General features: G+C 40.2%; 1 protein-coding gene across 1 annotated transcript; it reads right to left on the bottom strand.

The window, feature by feature from the left end:
* Positions 1-355: 355 nt before the first annotated feature.
* Positions 356-26363, bottom strand: nifk (nucleolar protein interacting with the FHA domain of MKI67). Its single transcript, XM_072258679.1, has 6 exons — positions 26130-26363; positions 19707-19835; positions 12157-12265; positions 9351-9562; positions 7188-7253; positions 356-890 (listed from the first exon to the last, which is right to left on the bottom strand). The coding sequence occupies exons 1-6, from the start codon at positions 26247-26249 to the stop codon at positions 687-689; spliced, it is 840 nt and encodes a 279-aa protein (XP_072114780.1). The 5' UTR covers positions 26250-26363; the 3' UTR covers positions 356-686.
* Between the last annotated feature and the right edge of the window lie 1541 nt (positions 26364-27904).

Here is a 27904-nt window from a genome sequence, read left to right as displayed (position 1 = left end):
ATTAAATCCATTATATTCATTAAAAGTTAATTTCTTGTTTTTCCAAATTACTACATCATACAAGTACTCTGAAAATATATTTATGTTCAGGTTCAAGTAGTCTGTCAAAGGAAAAAAATTGAGGAAGCAAGATTTTCAAAAAATAATTGTCCAGTGTTACTGCAGCACACCACTGGTCACATACTTGGCTTTCTTAGCTAAGGCATCGAATATAAAAACCAGAAAGTCCTACAGCTATATGTAAAGGATTAAGTAAAGTCATACATATACTTTCTTCAAATACCAATATTTTACTATGCTTGCAGTTGAAATCTGTTCAATTTTAAAAAGATACCACGTTCCAAAAAGTCTCTTTAGCTAAGGAATTTTTATTGAAAATTTGTTTACATATATGTATTCAAATAATTTTGAGTGGGAGAAATACATTTATTTTGAGTTGATCACTATACAAAATATTTAAGCTGCCTGAATTTCGGGAGATGATGTATAAAATTAAATTAAAACAAAGCTTAAAATGTAGAATCTTTAACTTTCCAAGCACAACTAGTCATACAGCAAAGGCACCTTAAAGAGCTGCCTTCATGTTTCATCAAAAACTTTAGTAGCATTTTCTACAAAATAAAGGCATCAATGTTCCCAATTCATTGTTGTTAGGCTTCTCCAGATTCTTTGTTCACAAATTCCTTTCATTTGCCTGGAATTTTTCTTTTCACCTTCATTTTCTTTGTTTTTTTCACTTTTTCAGCTAAAGAAACTAATGATTCAGTTTGCTTTTTGGAAGTCTTTTCAGAGGGTGGTACTTTGAATGTGATTTCATCATCTGTATCATTGAGACCTTTACAATTCTGGCGTTGCTTCAGAACAGCAGGTGTGCATACAGGAGTTACATCCTGGAAAAAAAAAATCAGAAAGGCATTAGATTAAAACAAAATATTTCTGAGATGTCACATTGAGATGCTGTAGATCCGTAACACTTCCAATGCTCATCATTAACTGCAATTCTCCGGTCTTGGCAACATTGCTAATTGCCCTCTGCTTTCTTTCCATCTTTCCAGTGCATCTTTTCCTGCTTGTTATTGGGTGGTGGGGTAGAGATACATCTCTACCAAAGTAAGTGTAAGAGGCTCCTTCCCTCTACTAGCCTGCAGGTCACCCTTGGGCAAGATGTAGCTCTCCCCCTCCCCCCCCCATCCCCAGGATCACATGAAGCGATGGGAGCAGGTGGCGGATGGTCCAATGAGGAGCTGGTGCATATCTCAAGCTCTGGTTATGCAACTACTAATGACAGGTAGATAATCTTGATAATGTCTGGGGTCACCTGTCTTGTAAAGACACTACCCAGAAGAAGGCAATGGCAAACCACTTCTGTAGAAAAATTTGCCAAGAACAATCACGGTCATGGAGAAATGGAAGACCATGAACAACCCTGTCATATGACATGGCACATAATGATGATGAATGCGGTAAGAACTCTATAGTATTCTAAGTGTGACTATTTTTTCACATTTCGCAACAGTAAACAGCACTTATCATCAAAAACAATATCCTGCCCCCCACTCTCATCTCACTATTACCATCAGGCAGGAACAACAGAAGCCTTAACTCCCAACACCACCGGGTTCAGGAATGTTAATACCCTCCAACCATCAGGGTTCTGAACTGGTGTGGATAGCCTTATTCACCACTACTCTGACCTACAGTCTCACTTTTACCGACTCTTTACAACTCATGTTCTCAGTAACATTTTGTTCTTGCACAGTTTGTTTTCTTTTGCCCATTAGTGATTCTCAGTCTTTGTTTATGTAGTTTTTAAATAAAATTCTGTTGTATTTCTTTTTCCTTGTTAATACTGGGAAGAAAGTGAATCTCAGGGTAGTATTTACTAACGTATATATACTTTGAGAATAAATTTACTTTAAGCTTTTCCTTTTATATTCCAAACCTTAGCCAATAAACGTTAGTGTACTGCAGCCTTCATGACTCACTTGTTTGCCTGTCCCATTATGTTTTGGGATTTATGGATATGCATTTTAAGGTCCCACTGTTCTGCTGTATTTCTCAATATCCTGCAACCTATTGTCTTCTCTTGCCTTGATTATCCTCCCAGATGCATTACCTCATTCTACTCCAGACTGAATTCCATTTGCTCACTGGAGTAGTCCATTGATAATTTACTGCAGTCTACAGACTGTTTCCTTAGTGAGCATGACAATATCTGGCTAAATGTGAGGTGAAGCACAAGGTATCATTTGATGCATAGAATTAAAAAGGCAGGTCATGCTGGAACTGTGTGAATCACTAAACTATAAGGAAGACAATGATAGTACTAGACATGTAGGAGGTGGAGAATTATAGTTGTCAGGTATTGGTTAGGCTGGGGTTTGCTTTATTTTTATTTATTCAGAGATACTGCACAGAATAGGTCTGTCCAACCCACTGAGCCGCACCACCCAGATATATCCGATTTAACTCTAGCCTAATCACATAACAATTTACGAGTATTTAACCTACTAGCCGGTATGCCATTGGACTGTGGGGTGAAACCTGAACACCCAGAGGAAAACAAACACATTCCATGGGGAGGACGTACAAGTCCCTCACAGAGGACGCTGGGATTACACTCTGATACCCCAAGGTATAATAACATTGTGCTAATTGCTACACTATCACAGCGCCTTTGGAATGAAGGAGGTTAAGACAGCTTTAATTGAGTTGTATAAAATGATGAGAGATTAAGTGTGAACAGGAGTCACTTATTTTCTTTAGTAGAGGAATCAAGACTGAGGTTGAGTAAAGGTTTTATCGCTCCTGTGAGTAGTGGGGTTATAGGATAGTATTCGATAGGGGAATGGAAGAAACCAGTCACTTACAAAAGGACTCAGATGACCCAAGAACCAAAACTACGAGACTTCCACAATGGCCTTTTTTGGCACCTTAAATTTCACTGATTCTACCAAACCTTTGATCAATGTTGATAAGAATATAAACCATGTTCACGATTAGTTATAATCATAGAGTACTACAGCACAGAAACATGCCCTTCCGCCCATATCAAACTATTAGTCTGCCCAGTTCCATTGATCTGCACCTAGGCCATTGGCCTTCACACCCCCCCCATACATATACTTACTCTAATCTCTCTTAAGTGTTGAAATCAAACCCACCACTTGTGCTGGCAGCTCATTCCACATTCTTACCACCCTCTGAGTGAAGAAGTTCCCCCTAAACATTTCACCTTTCACCCTTAAGCCACGACTTCCAGTTCTAGTCTCACCCAACCTCAGTGGAAAAAGTCTGCCTGCATTTAAGCTATCTATATCCCTCATAATTTTACATACCGTACCCTATCAAATCTCCCATCCATGGTAATTCAAAGATAGGCATAATTATTGGAGGTTATGACTGGACTCTCACTCTCTACAGCTGAGACCCCTGGAGTATGAAGGTGCAACTGAGCACTGGGCATGACGTTGAAATAAAATTAGGTGAATATGCAGCAGAGCACAAAGTATAAGGAGAAAAAGAAAATAACAACAGTCATGTTGGGTTCTCTCTCACCAGAACTGATGCCAAATCATCAACCTGAAACATTAAATTTGTTTATCTCCACTGATACTGCATCACCTGCAGAGTATTTTCAGAATTTTATAATTTTATAAAAAAATCTAGCATTGCTTTTGTACTATGAAGAAGAGGTCAAATGGAAAATGCACACAATCACAGGAGTTATACAGCACAGAAACAGACACTTTGGTCCAACTGGTCCATGCTGACCGAGATGCCCCATCCAAGCTCCAAGCTAATCCCATTCGTCAGTGTCTGGCCATAACCTGATAATCCTTTCCAATCTGTATACAGTACCGTGCAAAAGTCTTAGGCACATATATATATATATATAGATAGGGTGCCGAAGACTTTTGCACAGTACTGCACTAATGTTATGTATTGCACTGTACTGCTGTCGCAAAAAAAAAAAACAAATTTCATGAAATATGTGAGTGATGATAAACCTGATTCTGATATGGGTCTCTATTGTGGACTGAGAGTGGGAAGGGGAAGGGGACAGGGAAAGAGGAATCATGGCTGGAAGAGATGGTGGGGGGGGGGGGAGGGGGAGTGGGAAGCACTTGGAGACATTCTGTAATGATCAATAAACCAATTGTTTGGAATCAACTGACCCTGTCTGGTGTTTCAGGGCTGGGTAACTTTGCACCTGCAACAACTCTCCCACCCCGGCACTCCTTCTCTGTCACCTGTCCCACATCTTCCACGACCCCCCTCCCAATGCTCCATCCTTGCCATTCCCAACATCCTTTACTCCCACCAGATTTACAAACTCGCTCTAGGCTCCACATCGACAAATACAGTACTGTGCAAAAGTCTTAGGCACCCGAGCTATACTTACCTGCCTAAGATGTATGTACGGTCTGTACCTTCTCAAATTATCTTTAAAAAGTTGCTACTGCACTGCCTCAGACACCTCCTCTGGTTGTTTATCCTACATATGCACAAACCTTTGTGTTAAACAAAAAGTTGACTCCCCAACTCAGGGAACAGAATTGAGTGCACTCACCCAATCTATGCTCCTCATGACTGAAACACTTCTAAGATAACCTTTAAGTCTTTAACCCACTAAGGATTAACATCTTAGCCTATCCAACTTTTCCCTATAACACAGCTCCTCAAGTTGTGGCAGCATTCTCACAATTTTTTCTATTTTCTTTCAGTTGAATACATCTTTTCTATAGTTGGGCGACCAAAACTAAACACAATACCCCAAATGTGGCCACATTAGTATCCTGTACAACATCACCATGACTTACTAACCTTTATACTCAGGACCAATGAAGGCCAGCATGCCAAAAGTCTTCTTCACCACCTTGCCCACCTGTGAACTCGCTCTGAGTGAACCATGTACTTGTACTCCAAGGTTCCTCTGTTCTATAATACTCCCCAGTGCCTCACCATTCACTGTGAAAGCCCAACATGAATTAGACTTTTCAAAAACACCAATGCTGACATGAATTAAACTCCATTTGCCATTCTTCAGCCCAAGTACTCAGCTGATCAAGATCCCTCTGCAATTGTTGATACTCTTCACTGGCCCTATTCCACTTCTTTTAGTGTTATCAGTATATTCTGATGCAGATCACTGATATAGATTATAAGCAACAATAGATCCTTGAGGCACTCAACTAGTCATGGGCTTCCTACCTGAGAACCAACTTCCAGCATCTGCTTTCTACCATCAAGCCCAATTGGGCATCCAATTAGCCAACTCTCCCTGGATTCCATGTGATCTAACCTTGCAGAGCAATGTATTGTGTGGAACCTTATCAATAGCCTTCAGTAAGGCTATCTACCGTAGAACCATATCTACCGTTCCGTCCTCATCAACCTTCCTGGTTACCTCATCAAAAAAATTCATCAAGTTAATACGACACGATCTCCCATGTAGAAAATCATGCGGACTTCCCCCCCCCCCTCCAGATTCCTTCAGAATCCACACCCCCCAGTAACTCCAAATGCTAGACAATATTTCTCAGGTGTTTCTTTATCATGCCTGTCTTAGTTAATGGTAGAGCATTCACGATCTTCCAGTTTACTGCCACCTCACCTGTGGCTCATGATGATGCAAGTACCTCAGCCATGGCTCCTGTAATTTCTTCACTAGCTTCCCACAGTATTCTTGGATATACCTGGTCAGGCCCTGGAGATCTGCCCAGCTTTGCTTGTACCTTTTAAGACAGTTAGCACCTCCTCTACTGTAATCTGGACTATCCTCAAAACCTCCCCATTTACTTTTCCTAGTTGCAAAGTCTTCATATCTTTCTCCATGGTAAAATAAGAGATTTATTCATTAAGGCCCTTGCCCATTTTCTGCAGATCCACATAAAGATGCCCCCTTTGGTCTTTCAGGGGCCTTATTCTCTCTCAAATTACTCGTTTTTCTCTTAATGTATCAATAAATTCTCTATGTACTTTCCCTAGTCTTCTCTGCCAAAGTTATCTCATGCCCACTTTTTGTGCCATCCTCCCCTGGATTTCCTCCTGGAGTATGCTGCAGCATCCCCAGTGCATGCAGATTCATATTTAAACCAAGGTATGAGAAATAACTCTTCTAACTAGACATAGTTGGAAAACTAATAATCTTGCTAAAATAAAAGCAGAGAACAATGGAAATACTCAGTTGGTTGCAACTGCTGACTTAACAACAATTACTTAGTGTATTTTTTGTTTGAAAATCACTAGGACACAAATGAACAAATTGAAGGTTATGAAAGGTCATGAGTAAGGGATCTTTGTTTAGATACCTTTATATGGTTAATAACATATCTTTACTGTGCAGACATTGTGCCTTTTATTCTTTACAGATCTTGCCAGTAACCTGTCAGCTGCTGCTCCTGAAATCTGACAGACTGGCTGTTGTTCTGGATGAGTGGAGAAGGATGGAAGGACCACTACTTGTGTTTTATGATTGTAAGAAATGGAGGAGAAACTGCAGTGGCAAGTACTTCGGTTTTCACTTCAGCACCCTGAGCAAAACCTTAATCATGAATGACATATGTACCAGGAGAGCAATCTGAGCAGTTTTAATGGTGTTTCAGCGAGATCATGATGCGAGGAAAGGTGATGAAGTCAGTAGCTATGTTCCTAATTCAGACATTGCTTTTTGCACTCTCCCAGTCTGCGCCTTCCACTGAAATATCAGCCTTTTTGTTTCACTTTCCACAGATGCTGGGTGACCCACTGAATGTTTCCAGCATTTTCTGTTTATTTTAATCTCAGATTTTCAACATCTATTGTTCTCCATGTACCTAACTTTTTCCCTCGTATTAGGTGGATGGGACATTCCATCTGATTTTGAAAGCTGAGCATTCCCTATTTGAATCTGTCAGCTAGAATTCTAACTTAATAGTGATCAATAGTGAGATTCCTCACACTTGTTGAGAGAGGGATCACTTGAGCTTAGGTATTAAGAATCAGTATTTGTTTAGCAGGATGTCTGGAGGAAGAGGACTCATGCCAATTAATGGGCATCAGGCACTGGGGTTCTTTACTGATTTTTATTAAATCTCTCATGAAAAATGTAATCATGACAGTGGCAGGATCTAATATGATGTATCTAACTATTACAATCCATTATAAAGGCAGTGTGCACAGAAATCAAATACATTTCAGTTTACCTGGCTGTTCACTGTATCATTCAATTTTTTAGGAAATCTTTTTTTCTTTCGAGGCATCGTTGCAGCCTGAAGGGTAAGAAATGAAGTCATTCTCGTTCAGTATTCAACCCAATATTGCTCAGCAATAAGCACAATAACTTAAAGAATACTGCAGCTCTTTTTATTTGAATAATTTCCCATTGAGATATCTCAGAAAATGGAAATCTTTATATGTAAGTTCCACGACTGATGATCTTATCTGCCAAGTATTTTGGATGAATATATTCAAATCCGTACACAAATTTTTTCCATTATGACCCAAGTTATAAAATTAAAAAAAGATTCCATTCAAGAATATACCACAGTAGCTATATAAATGAAACACTGAAAACTTGCTGCAGTCTACAATTGGTTTAACGTTAACATTATGAGAAGCTAATGGTATGTGGATCTGCGTCCATTCCAAAGTATCCAAATTTAATTTCTGTACCAATGCACACACAACATTGTAGAGAGGGATCACCAAACCAAAAGCAGAACTATCAAAACTGTCAGGCAACAATTTGACTAATCTAATGATAGGATTCAATTACAGTTGCAAGAAAAAGATTGTGAACCTTTTGCAATTACCTAGTTTTCTGCATTAATTACTCATAAAATGTGGTCTGATCTTCATCTAAGTACACAATAATAAACAAAGACAATCTGCCTAAATGACTAACACACAAACTTGCACTTCTCATCAATACTGAGTACACCATTGAAACAATCAGTCCAGGTTCAAAAAAAAAATGTGAACCTTTGGGATAATGCCTTCTACAAAACCTATTTGGAGTCACGTGTTTCAATCAATGAGATGAGATTGTGGGTTGTAGAGGTGCCCTGCCCCATATATGAGACACACAAAGTCAGGTTACTGACAGAGCCTGCTCTTTTCCAGAAAGATCTGTTTATGTGCATCATGCCTCAATCAAAACAGCTTTCAGAGAACCTTAGAAGAATTGTAGAGATGCACGAAGCTGGAAAAGGCTACAAAAGCATTTTTAAAGACCTGAATGTTCATCAGCCCACAGTAAAAGAAATTGTCGACAGATGGAGGAAATTCAGTATTGTTGCTGGTCTCCCTAGGAGGGGGCATCCTGCAAAGATCATACCAAGAATACAACGTGCAATGCTGAAGGAGATGAAAAAGAACCCAAGGATAAGAGCAAGAGACCTGCAGAAATCTCCGGAACTTGCTAAAGTCTCTGTTCATGATAGGAGACCACGGAGGAAACCACTGCTCTCCAAAAAAAAAAAACACCTTGCTGCACGTCTCAAGTTTGCAAAGGACCTCCTGGATGTTCCACAACTCTTCTGGGGCAATGTTCTGTGGGCAGATGAGACAAAAGTTGAACTTTTTGGCAAAAATGCACACCACTATGCCTGGAGGGAAAAGGGCACTGCACATCAACACCAAAACCTCATCCCAACAATGAAGCATTGTGGAAGGAGCATCATGGTTTGGGGCTGCTTTGCTGCCTCAGGGCCTGGACAGCTTGCTATCGTTGAGGAAACAATGAATTCAAAATTCTATCAATACATTTTACAGGAGAATGTCAGGGTAGCAGAGCATCACCTGAAGCTTAATAGAAGTTGGATGATGCAACAAGACAATGATCTGAAACACAAGAGAATATCAACTACAGAATGGTTTAAAAAGAGAAAAAATCATTTTGGAATGGCCAAGTCAGAGTCTAGACCTTAACCCAATTGAGATGCTGTGGCATGATCTGAAACGGGCTGTTCATGCAAGGTATCCCAGAAATATTGATGAACTGGAACAGTTTTGTATGGAAGAATGACCTAAAATTCCTCCTCTTCATTATGCAAGTCTGATCAGCAGCTACAGGAAACATTTGGCAGATGTTATTGCTGCTAAAGAGGTTCTATCACTTATTAAATATACTTTTTCCAGCCTGGACTGTGAATGATTAAACAATGTATTCAATAAAGACATGAAAAGTATAGTTGTTTGTGTGTTATTAGTTCAAGCAGATTGTGGTTGTCTATTATGGTGACTTAGGTGAAGTTTAGACCACTTTTCATAAGTAATTAGCACAGAAAATGAGGTAATTGCAAAGGGTTCAATAAACTTTTTCTTGCAGCTGTATGTGGATGACTAACCACATGGAGTAAACTTACAAAACCAGGAAAATCATAATCAATTCCTTTCTTCGCAAGCCTTCTTCGTAACCGTCCTTCTTTCTCAAGAAGTCTCTGTGACATAATTTTTTCTTCTTTCCAGTTTCTCTTCTTGTTGTAACGAGCAACTGCTGGGTTGGTAGGCTTCTTAAAAAATCTGTTACAACCTTTGAAAAGTTGAGGGTGCACTTTTTCTGGTGGGACAACCTGACCTAAGTGGAAAAAGAAGCATTAGTAAGTGTGTTCATTATATCTCTGGACGAAAGGGAATCTTTCTTTTATGTAGCAGTTTAGTAAAGATAAAATATTAGAAAGAAAGATGTGCAATCTGTTTCAGAGACTCTTGATGAACTTGCGTTGCCTGTTACCTCTGATGACAAAGTCAGCAGATAAATGGAAACACCATCACCTACAGATTATCTTCAAGGATTGACTCCATATATTATTGCTTATTGCCCATCATTACTGTGCTAAAACACCAAGGTTTCCCCGTTAATTGGGCCATCAGTTAATCAGGGCAGCTGCTTATTTGGGACAACTCTTAAAGAAAACAAAAACTAATTGAGAAAATAGCAGGGGTTCCCTTCAGTTATTTGTGACACTATGCTGCTTAACCGGGGGAGGAGACTGTTGCTGAACAGTTTCTAACTAATGTCAGAAGCACATGCTTGTGTGGTCATTAGACACTACACCGTACTTACAGTGAACAGTTTTTATATAGCATTAATTGCATGTGCATGTGTTCAAAAAGGTGATTTAGTCAGCAAGAAATAAACAGTAAGACAATTTAGAACCATTTTTCTGACTGCAGTTTCAAGCATTCAGGCTTGGAGATGCCAGAAACAACTGGGAGTGAAAATGAAACAATTTCACTAATTCAACAAGTTAGAAACTACGAAGAATTTGAAGGTATTGATGCTCATCTTGAATGTTATAATGAAAATAAAGATTTGGTGGATGCAATTGTCCATACCATTGTCTGAAAGCAGTCCTTTATTTACATTAGTTGTCTGCGCTGATTGGATTCATTTATAGTCAATCAAAAGAATATGGCAGCGTACACTGGATGAATTACTCTGTCGATAACTGTTAGGAACTAATAGTCTTATAGTACTGTACTAGTACTTACAGTGTGCAAAGCTATTGGGATTTCATTTACGATACTTAATTTGTTACTCAGTTAAAAGAGTACGTAGAAAAAAGACAAACTACTGTTTAACTATTTCCGTTAAAGTTTGGTTAATTGGGACAGTCGCTTAATTGGGCCAAAATGTACTGGTCCCAACGTGCCCCAATTAACTGCAATCCATTGTAATGAAATTATCTATGTGTGAGAGAATTGTGGGGCTATTCTCAGCATTGAATGCAATTGGTCTGACTTAATTCAGCATTGCCTTTTCAAGATCAGTTACGAATGGTCAGTAAACACCGGCCTTGCAGCAATACCCATGTCTCATAGATGAATGAATGTATTACAACATTTGCTAATCAACTCCTGGATCTTTAGCAGGATGATTTGTGATAACTGAATGCAAGCAGCAATGTTCCCTTCAATCACAGTACATCATAGCGACAATAAATAAATAGTAAGCACCTCACTCTCTACAGGAAGTTTATTTTATATTTATTTTGAGATGCACTAGTAATAGACGTTTCTGGCTCAATTAGCTTGAGCTGCTCACTTATACCCAATGGACCAATTAACCTACTAACCCATACATCTTTGGAATATGGTCAAGGGGAGAACGTACAAACCCTTTACAGGCAGTTAGAGAACTGAACACAGGTCACCGGTGTTGTGTTACATTAACTGTTAAGCTACCATATAAATAATGACAGCCATTAAGAGGAACTAGAGAAGAGGTCATGCCAAATCAACCAAATTGAGAGCTGAGCTTGTTTTCCAGATGGAGATACAAGAGAGACTCCAGATGCTGGAATCTGCAGCAACACACAAATGGCTGGGGATGTTAAGCTGATCAGGCAGCATCTGTGGAGGGGAGCACGGTCAACATTTCAGGTTGAGACCATTCAACTCGACATCCAGTCCCAATGAAGGTTCCCGACCTTAGATATCAGCTGTCCATTTTCCTCTATAGAAGCTGCCTGATCTGCTCAGTTCCTCCAGTACTTTTGTGAGTTATTCCTGTATTTTGAAGATCTGCTGAGAGGCAGCATGTAACAGAAAGGAATCAAGATTTGATACATCGTCGTCTAGTTGCAGACTTAAATACATGGTTGGATAGAGAGAGGGTAAAGACCATTGCAGTTGATTCCCATGCCTTTGACTCTATGGATAGGATTAGAAATAGTCTGGAATATTTTGGTACATTAAGATTAATGGAAAAAATTGTTGCTGATGCTTGATATATTAACCACATTAAAATGTGTTAGAAGTGTCAGTTCCTGGACAGAGATTTGGGAGGCAAAGAGATGGCTAAAGACTTCAGAAAGGATGTGAACAATTGCAAAGTGAAAGACATAGCTCCTGGTCTAACTGCTGCAGTAGAAAGCAGATAAATCATGTGAAGTACAAATTAAATAAATTCAGTTATTATTACATCCCCCATCACGAAATACAATTCATCTGCAGGAATTGTTGAGGTCTCAGGCAATGACCTTCTAGTACTGAATTTATGCCTCTAGGATTGTCCCCAAACACAAATCAATGCCAGAAAGATATGCAAGGACTGAAAATCTAATTCTAGTTGGTGCTGGTATTCAAAACAAAATTAACTTATAAATAAACAACTGGCAGGTGTTTAGTTTGCAGGAGATGCACAATAATCTTAATCTTAATACTCACACTTCAACAGCCGTTCACCGAATAAATAGTTGTTCATGGTTTCTGCAACAATTTTGGCAACTTCATCGCACTCAAACTCCACAAATGCATATCCTTTACTGTGCCCGGTCTAGATTTAAAATAAAAATAAGCAAATGAGAAGACAAAACTTCTAAAGAATTTGCACAAAGTATCCATCGTATTAATTAGAAGCTGTATCAAATGCTTATTATAAAATTATTTGATAGAATGGGTAATGCCCTGGTTAAGATTTCTACTGCTATGCTGTGAGATAGTTAATATTAGCAGTTTTCTGTAAAAGCAGTATGCCATGCTGGAAAATGAGTTTTGGCTTTGGCTAAGATAAGGAGCATTTGTTGTCCACCTTAAGAATGTGTGACAGTCAACCATGATTCTCGGGAAGAGTTTTCTGAAAGACAGTAGTCTGGTTTGGAGGGAGCTGCGGAGCGGGGCACGAGGGAAGACGCTGAAGAATTACCTTGGAAGGAGAAGTCCCATTGCAAGAAGTACTTTGTACAGATGAATGGCTCTAAGGCGGAAGGGCCAATATTCCTGAGCCAGTTCGTTTGAGATGGTCTTTGAGGGGAGTTCGGAATGTGGCGGGTGCTTTTCATGCAGACTGTGGGTCCAATGCGTGTGTAAAGAAATACAATAGTCCAGTATGAGCTCCAATGATATGTGCACACTAGACTAATTTAACTGTAATAGGCCTTTTTATTGTTTTTCTGTTTCTGTAACTGTTAGAGTTGCAAATTTGGTAAATACACTTTCATTATAATTTTATGCTGGTGCACGATCTGTCATTTCTGGGCTAGCGATGACCAAGTTTGGGCGGAGTTTACACAGCATTCGCTCAAATCGAGGTTCCTCTAATCGGAACATCACAACATTCCTGTTTGGTTGAACTACAAATCATACCAACCTTAGAGGTACATTGATTATGAAAGGTGGCTTTCTCACCGCTGAGTCATGTGGCTGTTAGCTAACAAGGCAAGCCTGTATGCGAGCCCCGGTGAGAGGTTTACACATGTATTATCAGTTTATTCCAAAAATAATTTCAATCATTTATATACTCAAGACCACTTCATTAGGTACAGCTGTACACCCACTCATTAATGCAAATATCTAATCAGCCAATCACACAATGCATAAAAACTTGCAGACATGGTCAAGAGGTTCAGTTATTATTCAGACCAAATATCAGAACGGGAAAGGAAGGTGATCTAAGGTGACTTTGACTGTGGAATGATTGTTGGTGCCTGACAGGTTGTTTGAGTATCTCTGAAACTTCTGATCACCTGGGATTTTCACACACAACCATCTCTAGAGTTTACAGAGAATAATGTGAGAACCAAAAAAACAGCCAGTGAGTGGCAGTTCCGTGGGCAAAAATGCCTTGTTAATGAGTGAGGTCAGGAGAATGGCCAGACTGCTTCAAGCTGACAGGAAGGTGAGGGTAACTCAAAAAACCAATGGTGTGCAAAAGAGCAACTCCGAACACACAATACATTGAACCTAAGTGGATGGGCTATAGCAGCAGAAGACCATGAATATACACTCAGTGGCCACTTTATTAAGCACATCCTGTACTAATTAAAGTGGTCATTGAGTGTATGTTGACAAAAGACCCAACATATGGAAATTGGAAACAAATTATTTCATTCAATGCTATCAGGTGTCATTCAGTCTCCCGTGATCACCACTCTATCAGCTTTTCCGATCTTTCCTTCATTCCTTCTTATCCTTTAGCTCAAAACTTGCTTCATTCCCAACCTTTCTCACGTCTTCACAGATACTATCTTCTGCAGCGATTTTAAGCACCTTAAAAATGTTGCTTTTGGAGAAACAACTAGTACACATTTTTTATAAATGATTTGGATGAAAGCACCAAAGATATGTCCGTTAAATTTGCTGAAGACACAAAGTGAAGTAGGAGGCTATAAAGGGATACAGGTAAGTAAAGTGAGTAAGTAAAGGTGTAACAGATGGTGAATTACATGGGAAAATAAAGATGTCTATTTTGACAGAAAAAATAAAACACCTCTTACCAAAACAATGAGGGATTACAGAGCTCTGTGATGTAGAGAATCCATGTATGCCACTGCATGAATTGTGAAAGACTCATGCAAGTACAGCAATTAATTAAGAAGCTGATGGGCTTTTATTTTAAGAAGAATTGAAGAGTAAGCTTCCTATCTTACTCTTCAATTCTTCTTTATATCTGGCATTGACAAACCCACATCACAAGTACTCTGAACAGTATTGGTCTCATTTGAAAAAAAGAATGCAAATGGGAACCAATTTAGAAAAAAGTTTATTAGATTTATTCCCGAAATGGGTGGGCTATCTTATAAGGAAAGGTTGGACGTGCAAGATTCTGAAGCTCATTGATGGTATGAATATAAAGAGGAAAATCTAAAAATGGACGCCACAGCTTTATAAATGAACAGTTGTCTAGTCATGACAGAGATGAGGCACTTCTTTTCTTTCATAGGATCCTGAGTCTTTGGAATCTTCCCCAGAGAGCAGTGAAAGCAGAGCCTTTGAATACACTTAAGAGGATTAGTGTACAATTTTTGATAAGCAAATGCACAAATGGGAACTGTCCATAGATGAGAATTCCGAATTGAGGTTAAAATCAGAATTTTATTAAATGGCAGACTTGAAGGAGAGTAACTGACTCCTGTTCCTCTATTCATAAGCACTAGCTTTACAGACTACAAACACTGGATTCCTACCAGAAAGAATATTCAGGGGCGTTAATAAATAATGCTGCCATCTGCTGTTCAATTCAAATTTCAGCATGTAATTTGTACAAAATATGCCTGCCACTAGCCATCAAAAAACATAATCCAACTTTCCGATTGGATCTATTTCACTTTATCAACAGAGAAGTTGCAAGTCAAATTAAAACTGGACAATCATCAGCCATACTGACTTTATGGTGTAAAAAGATCTATGTACAAACACATAAAATAGGAGAAGAGACCCTTGGGCCTTTCAAGGCTATGACACCGGTTATTATGATCATGACTATCTACCTCAGTGCCATTTTTCTACACCATTCCCATATTTCCCTCTTCTCTGACTATGTGGAAATCTATTGGATTGTATTGTGAATGAAATTAGTCATTGAGTCCACAGCCTACTGGGAAAGAGAATTCCAAAAGTCCACCATACTTTGAGTGATTAAATCCCTCCTCATCTTACTTGTAAATTCCTTATTCTGAAACAGATTCCCCCCCAGATATAGACACTTAAGCCATATAAAACATCTTTTTTGTTTCTACCGTCAGGCTCTTTAAGAGGTTTATAAGATTCAATGAAATTTGCTCATTCTTTAGTTCTAGTCTACTAAATCTCATGTCATAACGCAATCACTTTCCTTCCCTAGAACCAACTTGATAAATCTTTGATGCATTCTGTCCATGACAAGTACATCCGTTAGATCATAAAATATTGGAGTAAAATTAGGCCATTCCATCATGACAGGATATATTATCTCTCTCAACCCCATTCTCTTGCCTTCTCCCCGTACCTTTTGACACTCTTGTTTTATCAAGAATCTATCATCCTCTGTTTTAAATATACACAATGACTTGGCCTCCACACCCATCTGTGGCAATGAATTTCACAGATTCACCATCCTCTGACCAAGGAAGTTCCTCCTCATCTCTGTTCTAAATGGACGTCCTTCTAGTCTAGGCCTTTTCAATATTTGATAGGTTTCAATGAGATTCCCCCTCATTCTTCTAAACTCCAGTGAGTACAAGCACAGACCCATCAAATGTTCTTTATACGCTAACCCTTTCATTCCCGAGATCATCCTCATGAACCTCCTGTAGGCCTTCTCCTAGGTTAGAAGATCAAGTTAGACACAATACTTGCATGGTCTGAACGGTACCCTATATAATTAGAGCAAGATATCCTTTCTTTTGTATTCAAATCCTCCTGCAATGAAGACCAATATTTAAACATTACAAAGCAGGAGATACAATTATTTTTTGATTAAATTCAAATACAGCTCATAACATTCAACGGTTGGCATCTAAATTAATTGTTACGAAATATCTAACTATAATATTTGCTCAGCGTAGATTTCAACCCATAGAAACTAGATAGAATCAGGATCAGAATATCACTGGCATGAAATTTGTTGACTTTGCAGCAGCAGCACAACGCCATTTGTAATAGTAGAAAAAAAAACTTAATTACATATATAGTTAAATTTAATAGGTAGTGCAAAAATAGAAATTAAAAAGTAGGGAGGTTCTGTTGATGGGTTCAATGTCCATTCAGAAATCGGATGGCAGAGAAGCTGTTCCTGAATCGTTGACTGTGTGCCTTCAGGCTTCTGTACCTCCTTCCTGATAGTATTAAGAACTTATTATTTTAAAATAATAATTTCTGAATGTGCAGAGTCTCTCTGTCTAATCCAACGGACGACAGTATTACTTTGGAAATGTGTCCATGCAGTTGTTCCTACTATTACCAACTCTCTGGGTGTCAATAATTATCCATGGAAAAGTCAAATTTGTACTGTTTGCTATTCATTAATGAAATTTCTTGCAGATTTTCTTTTTCTAATCAGGTACATGCAGATTTTTCACTGGACACAACACAAAGTTTAAATTTACCCCAACAGCGACAAGCCAAATCTTGATTAAGATGTCTTCAAATATGTACCCGTACATTTTGAGATATTCATATTTTTGCATTAGCACACAAATGCAGTAAAAATGGAGTACAGTTCCAATCTGTCTGCATTAATGGCTGTTGGCCTCATATGCACACTACCAGAACAGGTTTAAAGACATCCAAAAGTCTTTTTTCTAAATCATACAAAATATAATAATGGATCTTAAATGAAGTAAACTTCAAGTTTAAAGTCTTGCCTTTGTTCCTTCCCCAAAAGTCTATTTTTTTTTTTGGCTCTGTGACGGGGTCCTGAATTACCCCTATGAACTGTGCTTTTGAAAAGAGAGAGAGTTATTTAACACTGATATCTTGTCTTGAAAAGAGAGAGAGACAAAGACTAACTTTTGGACTGTCACTTTAAGGCACAAGAAAGAACTGGCTAACTTTTAGATTTCTGCTGAGTTGGAGACAGCACCGAGCAGCTTGTAAGTTGCTGTGGTGACCGAAGGTGGCGTTATTTGATGGACACTCGATGTTATGATTTTCCGGCAGCGTGTTGATACTTCCCAAGGACATTCGCCTGCTTGTGATTTTCTTACACAGAGAAGGAGGAGTTATTTGAATGACAGCTAGTATCCAGTATGGTAAGATAAAATAGATGACATGGACCTCAGACACGTTTTGTACACTGAATGATATTTGTTGTGCCCGCAGAAAAAGTGAGTTTTTGGAGGATCGATCAGTGGCTCTTGCAGTGAAAAGGGGTTGACAGGTGGGGAGTTGTCCACATGTCCACCCTTGCCTGGGTGATAGCTCCACCTCAGAAAACCGGTCCCCTTTGTTATGGTCATAGTCGGTGACTTTTAAAGGATATCAGAGGACAATGAGAAGATTGACGGGGTCAGCTCACCTGAAGACTCAAATCTCTCCCTCTCTCCATCACTACTAAACTCAATACCATGAACTGAACTTTACTCAACATCGTAAGACCCCTATACTTAAAGAAGCTTGGTTTATCATATGTATTTCCACATTTACTGATATACTTACTATATATATATATATATATATATATAAAATCATTGCTAACCTATTTGATTTATCTATATTTATATTACTGTGTTGTGTAGTTACTAATAAATACCATTAGTTAATAGCAATACTGAACTCCAAAGTGTTTTCCATCTCTGCTGGTTCTTTATTTCCCCTCACGGGATACGTGACAGGCTCTCAAATTGTGTTTCTTTGACCAAGCTTGCGGTCATCTGCCTAATTCCACTATACGGTCTGACACCTATCTTGTTTGCATGGTAACAAAGCTCTGAGCTTATTTTGAAGCCTTAGAAGATGTGAGATAATTACAAGTTGCTGTTCTGCCAAATCAAAATAGAGCACCCCTTTCTGACTGTAACATCAAAAACCAACATGATTAAGTAATCAAAATAAGAATCCCGTCTAATTTGAAACTTCAGTGATCGTGTTAAAATTGCACAACTGAGAGATAATGTAGTTTTACAAGAAAATTATCACAATGAATCCAAAATCCATAAATGTTTAAATTCCAATATATTTCAAAGATATGAATTCTGCTAGGGAAACATCTGATTCTCAATGGTTTACTTTGGATATTCTTGTCTAGGTATTTTTGGATAATAACATCAATATCGTTACACTTTCAAAATGATTTCACAGCAATGTGAACAATGAAAAATAAAACCGTAAGATATAGGAGCAGAATTAGGCCATTTGGCCCTTTGAGTCTGTTCTGCCATTTCATCATAGTCGATTCAATTTTCCTTTCAGCCCCAATCTCCTATCTTCTCCCCATATCCCTTGATGCCCTGTCCATTCAAGAATCTATCAACCTCTGCCTTAAATATACTTAAGGACTTAGCTTCCAGAGCTACCTGTGGCAATGAATTCTACGGAATCAGTACTCTCTGGCTAAAGTGATTCCTCATCTCCGTTCTAAAAGGATACTCTTTTATTCTGAGGCTGTGCTGTCTTGTCTTACACTCTCCTATCACAGGAAGCTCTCCACATCCACTTTATCAATGCTTTTCACCATTCGATAGATTTCAATGAGGTTCCACCCCTCATTCTTCTGAATTCCAGTGAATACAGGCCCAGCACCATCAAATGCTCGTCATATGACAAACCATATTCAATCCAGGAATCTTTTTTGCAAATCTCTCCAGTTTCAGCACATCATAATACTCCAAGTGAGGCTTTACCAGTGCTTTAAAATGTCTCAACATTAAACCCTTGCTTTTATATTCTGTCCTCTTGAAATAAATGCTAACATTGCATTTGCCTTCCTCACCACAGACTCAACCTGCAGATTAACCTTCAGGGAATTCTGCATAAGGACTCCAAAGTCCCTTTGCACCCCAGTTTTTGTATTTTCTCTCCATTTAGAAAATAGTCAACCCTTTCATTTCTTCTAGCAAAGTGCATGATTATACACTTCCTGCCATGATATTCCATCTGCCATTTCTTCGCTCGCATCCTGTCTAAGTTGTTCTGTAGCCTCTCTACTTCCTCAAAACTACCTCCCCCTTCACTTATCTTCATATCATCTGCAAACTTTGCAACAAAGCCATCAATTCCATCATCCAAATCATTGACCTATAACATAAAAAGAATCTGTCCCAACACAGACCCCTGTGGAAGACCACTAGTCACTGGCAGCCAACCAGAAAAGACCCCCTTTATTCCCACTCTTTGCCTCCTGCCAGTCAGCAACTGCTTTATCTGTGCTGGAATCTGAAAAATGAGCAATGTTTCTTGCTGATATGCTTACCAGTAGATGTTCAGTAGTCATTAGCTTAGATTTGTTTGTGTATCTGGATTTTGTACAAACAAAATTGAAATAAAGGTTTGGGATACGTTCTGTTATACCTGCTCATTACCTTTTTGCTTCGTGAAAGACGAAGTCTTAGAACTGTTCCAAATTGGGAGAAGTATTTCCTGATCTGTGGTTCAAAGAATCCATTGGGTACATGGCCCAAGTAAATTACACCTGATGTCAGCTTTGCCTGCTGAGAGGGAAGGAAAAAAAATGTACATTAGATCCATGCACATTCACATTAATTTTCAGATCATACTTGTAGAATGAACAAATCATACACAAAACACTATTAAGATGCAGCAGCACTATTTCCCATTAAATTCTTTTTGAAGAATGTCGACAAGAATGGCTAAAATCCCAGGTGAAAAAGTGTGGTAGACAGCCACTGGGGAGTGAGAACTTTTCAGTCTGATGCACTAATAAATCACCAAACACTGCACACGCAAAATGATAAAAGCGCAGTTGATCTGAGTTCCATAACAGCTTCAACATTTGCTTTCCAGAAGGAAATGGAAATCTTTGAAACTGTCAAACTGATGCCAGGTAAACTTACTTTCTTGCATTAAAGGGAATATTTAAATTTCACCTTGTATCTTCCACATGTTTTTAAGCAAGTATTACAGAAGCAGTTAATATTTAATTGCTCCCAGTCACACCGGTGATTGCAAGCGTCAAGGGAAATCTAAATGAAAATTGAATTTAAAAACACTTCTTTCAGATCTGACAATCACATTCAGTTCTTTTTCCTTGAATAAATATGGTTACCTGATGCTTTGTTACCATAGTCACTGCACTCTAGCTGTGCCTGGTGCCAATGACGCTTCAATAACTTGATTACTTTGACGCAAAGGAGTCAGCAGATAAGATTACCAGTCTAAAACAAAGCAGCATTCTCAACTTTGCACTTGTTGGTGGTACACTTAAGCTCATGACCTATTTTGACAATCCAGTGTTATACAGAGGTCATATCAAGCTGCTGATAGTAAAATTCTCCCAATCTCTGGTTATTGCTAAAGACTCCACATCAATATCTAAAACAACGTGATTCTATAACCTCTTGGCGAATGAGGAACTGCATGACGGGGAAATTATATTTTTGCAGAATCAAGCAGACTACAAAATACAGTAACACTTTAATTAGCAACAAGAATCAAAATGGACAAAAAAAAGAGGATACTAAAAATCCAATATAAAAAGGGAAATATTCTATAAGTAAGGCTGAACTTCCATGAAGAGAAGACTTAATATTTCAAAGACAACTTTCATCAGAACTGGAAATTATTTTATTAGATGTACTACGTACAAACGTGAATGCACTTTTAAGAATAGTGTGCATCTTGTGATGTGGTGTGGCATTTGATGTTTTGTATCAACTCAGCTGTTCACTAAGGGTTGATTACCGACTCCGTGTCTTACTCGCCTCTGCGCTGTGACCTGTAGCCATGGGGCTTTTTGACTGGCTTCATTCGCCTCAGCGTTGAACTGGCCCAGCAGCTGTGGCCTGCAGCCACTGGATTCCTGGACTGGCTGCACTTGCCTCAGTGCTGTACTGGCTCCGTAGCTGTGGACTTATTTTCCGGGATTCTGTGGTACATGTTCTGTGTCTTTTATTGTTTACATGATTTGTTCTTTTTCTCTGCACATTGAGTGTTTGATGGTCTTTGCTATGAGGATACGTTTTTGTGGATTCTATTGTTTCTTTGTTTTGTGCCAGAAGACAAAACTCAAGGATGTATATGATATACAAACCCCATTTCCAGAAAAGTTGGGATATTTTCCAAAATGCAATAAAAACAAAAATCTGTGATATGTTAATTCACGTGAACCTTTATTTAACTGACAAAAGTACAAAGAAAAGATTTTCAATAGTTTTACTGACCAACTTAATTGTATTTTGTAAACATACACAAATTTAGAATTTGCCAGCTGCAACACACTCAAAAAAGTTGGGACAGAGGCATGTTTACCATTGTGTTACATCACCTTTACTTTTTAATCGTTTTGGAACTGAGGATACTAACTGTAGTAGATTTGCAATTGGAAATTTTGTCCATTCTTGCTTGATATAAGACTTCAGCTGCTCAACAGTCCGTGGTCTCCGTTGTCTGATTCTCCTCTTCATGAGGCGCCATACATTTTCAATAGGAGATAGATCTGGACTGGCAGTGGGCCAGTCAAGCACACACACTCTGTGTCTACAAAGCCATGCTGTTGTAGCCCGTGCAAAATGTGGTCTGGCATTGTCCTGCTGAAATAAGCATGGACGTCCCGGGAAGAGACGTCGCCTTGATGGCAACATATGTCTCTCTAAAATCCTAATATACGTCTCAGAGTCAATGGTACCTTCACAAACATGCAACTCACCCATGCTGTGGGCACTGATGCACCCCCATACCATCACAGATGCTGGCTTTTGCACCTTTCGCTGATAACAATCTGGATGGTTGTTTTCATCTTTGGCACGGAGAACCCGACGCCCGTTTTTTCCGAAAACTAGCTGAAATGTGGACTCATCTGACCACAGCACACGGTTCCACAGTCTTTCGGTTCATCTGAGATGAGCTCAGTCCCAGAGAACTCGCCAACGTTTCTGCATAGAGTTGATGTATGGCTTCCTCCTTGCGTAATATGGTTTCAAGTTGCATTTCTGGATGCAGCAACGGACTGTGTTGACAATGGTTTTCCCAAGTACTCCCGAGCCCAGGTGGCTATAATTGTCACAGTAGCATGACGGTTTCTTAGGCAGTGCCGCCTGAGGGCTCAAAGATCACGCGCATTCAACAGTGGTTTCCGACCTTGCCCTTAACGCACTGAGATGTCTCTGAATTCTCTGAATCTTTTCACAATATTATGTACTGTAGATGTTGAAAGACCTAAATTCTCTGCAATCTTGCATTGAGAAATGTTCCTTTTGAACTGACTAACAATTCTCTCACAAATTTTGGCACAAAGGGGGAGCCACGACCCATCCTTGCTTGCAAAGACTGAGCCTTTGATGGACGCTACTTTTATACCCAGTCATGATACCTCACCTGCTACCAATTAGCCTGCTTTATGTGGAGTCTTCCAAACCGGCTTTATTTGAATATTCTGTGCACTTTTCAATCTTATTTTAACTCTGTCCCAACTTTTGTTGAGTGTGTTGCAGCCATCAAATTCTAAATTTGTGTATATTTACAAAATACAATTAAGTTGGTCAGTAGAACTATTGAAAATCTTTTCTTTGTACTTTTGTCAGTTAAGTAAAGGTTCACGTGAATTAACATACCAGATTTTTGTTTTTTATTGCATTTTGGAAAATATCCCAACTTTTCTGGAAATGGGGTTTGCACATACTTCGATAATAGATGAACTTTGATCTTTAAAGGGTGTTATTTGGTAGCTCTCACCTTGTTATTGGCCACAGTGAAAGGCAAAATAAAAGAACCTTTCACCTTTACAGCCATTCAACCTATCAACTCTATAGTCTCATTCTCTACTCCCCCCTCCCTCTGGACACTGGAAACTGGAAATAATTGTTTCAAGTGCCTCTCTCCCTAGCTGTTAATGTTTTACTCATAGTAAAGACAACACTGCAATGGACACTGAGGTTTGGTTGATCTTGTTTCTTGAGTGTGATCACAACAAATTGAACACTTTTCTATTTGTTCGCAAGATCAGCTAAACTCCTATGGGATGTTTGTTGAAGATGAGGTGTAACAATAATGTGGCAAGAGCATTTATGAAAAATGCTGGGTCGAAGACGCAGCCTTGTTTGACTGTTTTCACTGAGACTGGTTTGGTTGAGATCCTTTTATTCATGGCTTGCCTTCTTATCATGACTATGTGCCCTTGTGAAGGTAACAAAGAAAGGAGACTAATTTGAGTGTGCAGCCAAATGTAGGGAGGGCATTTCAGTCCCTATTAATGGAAGAAGGCCATTCACAGAGGTTTGTGCTGCTCTCTACATTTTTCGTGGAGTTATTATTCAAAGAAAACCATGTGCACCGTGTCCCTAGGCTCCAGAGAGACAGAATGCACACTGTGATTTGGGGGTTAACTCCAGTCAATTGGGAGATGTTAGTTAAAGGGGATCCTGGGGGATAACTTTCCAGGGAGAAGACGGTAGGAAGACCCGCCTGTCGTTGTCATCATTATGTGCAGTGTCGTGTGACGTAGACGATTGAGGTCTCATGAGCATGATTGCTCTTGGCAAATGTTTTTACAGAAGTGGCTTGCTATTGCCTTCTTCTGTGCAGTGTCTTTACAAGACCAGTGCCAGCCATTATCAATACCCTCAGAGATCGTCTGCCGAGCATCAGTGGTTGCATAACCACGACTTGTAATATGCACCAGCTACTCATACAGTATAATTCTGATAATCCACTAACCAACCATTTGGAAATCCCAATGATTTGGCACCTGGCTCACCAGGCGACGTTTGTACTTTCCACTCAAGGGGTCTCAAAGTTTCCATGCTCCCCTCTGATCCATGGGTTCCCAATTCCTACACTCACTTTCATTTGCCTGAGCGTTGATCCTGTGCTCTCTGACCACTATCCAGGGTTGTGATTCCTATGTTGGCCACCCTCCCTTGAAACGTAACAGGTACATAACAACTTTACTGTGTGGCCTCTTTTTTTTTTTAAAAAAGTAAACTAAAAGTGTGTTGTGGTATAAAGAGAATAATATGATGATCCAGAAAATCTGCTGGCCTGGCACCTCAAAGTGTAATAGAGTAATGGAATTTTACTGTATTGAGGGAGTGAGATACAATTCTAAACATCAAAGAAATACAGGAAATGGAGAAAACACAAATAGAGTATCGAATCTGGATAATCAGGCACGATCATATCGTACAATAAAAACAGACAACACTACAAAACTCAGGTCAGCAACACTGGTGGAAAGAGAAGTCCCTGCACACTGTAGAGTTTGAGACAGTTGGCACCAAAGGGCCTAATCCTGTGTTGTACTGTTCTACGTTCAGTGAAGACCTAATGAGGAAATAACAGCAGATAATGTTGGTAAATCTCAGCAGGTTAGACAGTATCGGTGGATTTCAGGTCTGGAACTGGGGTCACGAGAGAGACTGGACTCTGAGGCAAAGCTGAACAAACCGCTGGAGAAACCCTTATCAGGCAGCATCTGGGGGTGGGGTAGGAATGGTCAAAATTTGGGGTTGAGACCCTGCATCAGGCCTGGGACTTTTCAGGTAACATTTCAAGTCAATTTCAAAATCGTCAGGCACAAGAAACTGTGAATGCTGAAATTTGGAGCAACAGAAATCTGCTAGCAGGGGTTCCCAACTTGGGGGTCTAAGGACCCCTTGGTTAATGGTAGAGGTCCATGGCATATAGAAGGTTGGGAACCCCTGTGCTAGAGGAACTCAGAGGGTCAAACAGAATGTTGAGGACCTGAGTCATATGGAAAGTTTGAATAGGTCAAGTTAGGACTTTACTCCCTAGAACATACAAGATTGAGGGGAAATTTGAGAGAGGTATACAAAATTATGAGGGGCTCAGGTAGGGTAAATGCAAGCAGGCTTTTTCCACTGAGGTTGGGTGAGACTGAAATGAAAGATCAAGGGTTAAGGATGAAAGATGAAAAGTTTAAGGTGAACTTCAGAGGGGCGCGAGCGTGTCGAACGAGCTGTCAGCAGAACTGGTGGATGTGCTGTTATTTTCAATGTTTAAGAGAAATTTGGATAGGTACATTGATGTGAGGGATATGGAGGGCTATGGTCAGGGTGCAGGTTGATGGGACTGGTCAGATTAATAGTTTGGCATGGACTAGTTGGGCTTAATGACCCCTTTCTGTGCTGTAATGTTCTACGACTCCAAGCAGCATCTGTGGAAGGAAAGTTATTGTGACATGGGGTTTCCAATCTGGGGTCCACGGACCCCTCTGTTAACAGTAAGGCTTATTTAAAAAGTTGGAAACCCCAGTTAACTCCTGCTTTTTCAAAGCTGATCTGCATGTTCTGTTAACACAAAATACTCTGCAGATGCTGGGGTCAAAGCAACACTCACAACACGCTGGAGGAACTCAGCAGGTCGGGCAGATCCGTCAACGTTTCCACGGATGCTGCCCGACCTGCTGAGTTCCTCCAGTGTGTTGTGAGTGCTGCATGTTCTGTTGTTAGTTGGTTTTGCAGTTCCAGCCCTATCAATACATGTGGTGACACACACAAAATGCTGGAAGAACTCAGCGTTTACGGAACGGAACGGAACAGAGTCGACATTGCGGGCCGAGACCCTTCACGCGGCAACTCGGGGGAGGGGGGCGCGCGGCCAGTGACGTCATCGCGCACGCACTGCGGACCCGAAGCCGGTCTGACCGTCTGCGTCGTGGCTAACGAGACGTACAGGCTCATCATCCCCCTCAGCCGGCTGATTTGTAAATCCGGTAAAGCAACGACGCAACTCACGCTCATTCGGGAGACTGTATACCCGTCTAACGTCTCCACCACAGGCGACCCTTCCTGAGTCTGAAACTCCCTCACCTTCCGTTGCGTCTTCATCCCGTGCAACTTCTGCTGAAACTCTTTCTGCAGCTTGGGCTCGAGCGACAGCAACTGCTGGGCGCGCCGACGGCCGGTGGCCTCATTCGTCTCCTCAGCCATGGTTCTGATCGGCCGGTGGGGTCCCGGACGGCCAAAGTCGCGTTGCTCCCGCTAACCCACGCGGAGGGATGCCTGAAGATTGCCACACGGAACAAGAGGGCAGCAGCCACAACTTGTTGGCCGCATCGTCAGCGCGCCCCCTGCCGGACTGGAGGAACTCACAGCGCCTCACACTCACACAGCACCAAACATCTGCAGAGTACCTCACACTCAAACCCGGCTGCAACAGTCTCCAAGTTACACAGCATGGAAGCAGGCTGTTCATTCGTGACGGCCACAGTCCCATTTTCCTGCGTTAGGCACATAAACCCTTCCGATCAAAGTACATATTTGTCACCATTTGCCTGTGAGCATACTCTTATAGTAACAATAACACGATCAATGAAAGATCAGCCAACAATAAAGACAACAAATTGTGCAAATGCAAACATAAATAAATAGCAATAAATAAGGAGCACATGAGATAAAGGGTCCTTAAAGTGAGATCATTGGTTGAGGGAACATCTCAATAGATGAATGTAGTTATCCCCTTTTGTCCTAGAACCTGATAGTTGAGGGATAGTAATTGTTTTTGAACCTGGTGTTGCGAGTCCTGAGGCTCTTGTACCTTCTACCTGATGGCAGCAGTGAGCAAAGAGCATGAAAGTTACAATTGTAACTGCCTCTACTACCTACTCTTGCAGATCTTTGCATCATAGGCACCATCCTGGATGTGAAAAATTTACCCCTTTAAATCTTTCCCTTCTCTCCTGAAATGTATGTGCTGTTTAGTATTAGTAAAAAGATTGATTATTCGTCTTTAAGGAGTAGCTTTATTTGTCACAGGCAGATTGAAATATCCAAGTATACTGTGGAATGTGTCGCTCGTGTCAGGGACGTGCTGGGGGCAGCTCGGCAGTGTTGCCACACTTCTGGTACTAACAGAAAGCCCACAATAACCTCACTGTTGTTCGGACACCTTTGGAATTTATTTATTGAGTTAGAGTGCAGAATCCCTTCTAGCCCTTCGAGCCGTACTGCCCAGCACTCCCCCAATTTAATCCTAGCCTAATCACAGGACAATTTACAATTAACCTACCAAACAGTATGTCTTTGGACGGTGGGAGGAAACCAGAGCACCTGGAGGAAACCCACACAGTCACAGGAGGGATGGACAAACTCCTTACAGACAGTGGTGGAAGCTGGAGCACCCTGAGGAAACCCACACAGTCACGAGGAATACGGACGAACTCCCAACAGACGGTGGTGCCAATTGAACCCTGATCTTACAGTTGGCAAGCTATGGATGTTGAGCTAACTGCTCCCCTGCTATTCCTGTGACAATGATAAACTGATTACCAAAATGCTGCTTTCAGGTTGTGTTGATACCCTAGGCCTCTACTTGACAACACTCAAGGGGATTGCCATTTACTGTATAAACCCTGTCTTGGTTTAACTACCAGGATGTAGTACTTGTCCAAATTAAATTCTATTGGCCTTTCCTTGGTCCACTTCCCCTATTGATCTGGATTCTGCTCTACTTGCTTTACACCTATGACTGTGTGGCTAAGTACAGCTCCAACACCATATACAAGTTTGCTGACAACACCACTGTCGTGGGCCGTATCAAAGATGGTGATTGAATCAGCATATAGGAGGGATGTTGAAAACTTGGC

Source organism: Mobula birostris, chromosome 5 (assembly GCF_030028105.1).
Source record: "Mobula birostris isolate sMobBir1 chromosome 5, sMobBir1.hap1, whole genome shotgun sequence".
Lineage (NCBI taxonomy): Eukaryota > Metazoa > Chordata > Chondrichthyes > Myliobatiformes > Myliobatidae > Mobula > Mobula birostris.
The sequence above is the reverse complement of the archived record's forward strand: the minus strand, read 5'-3'. Positions and strand labels throughout refer to the sequence as shown.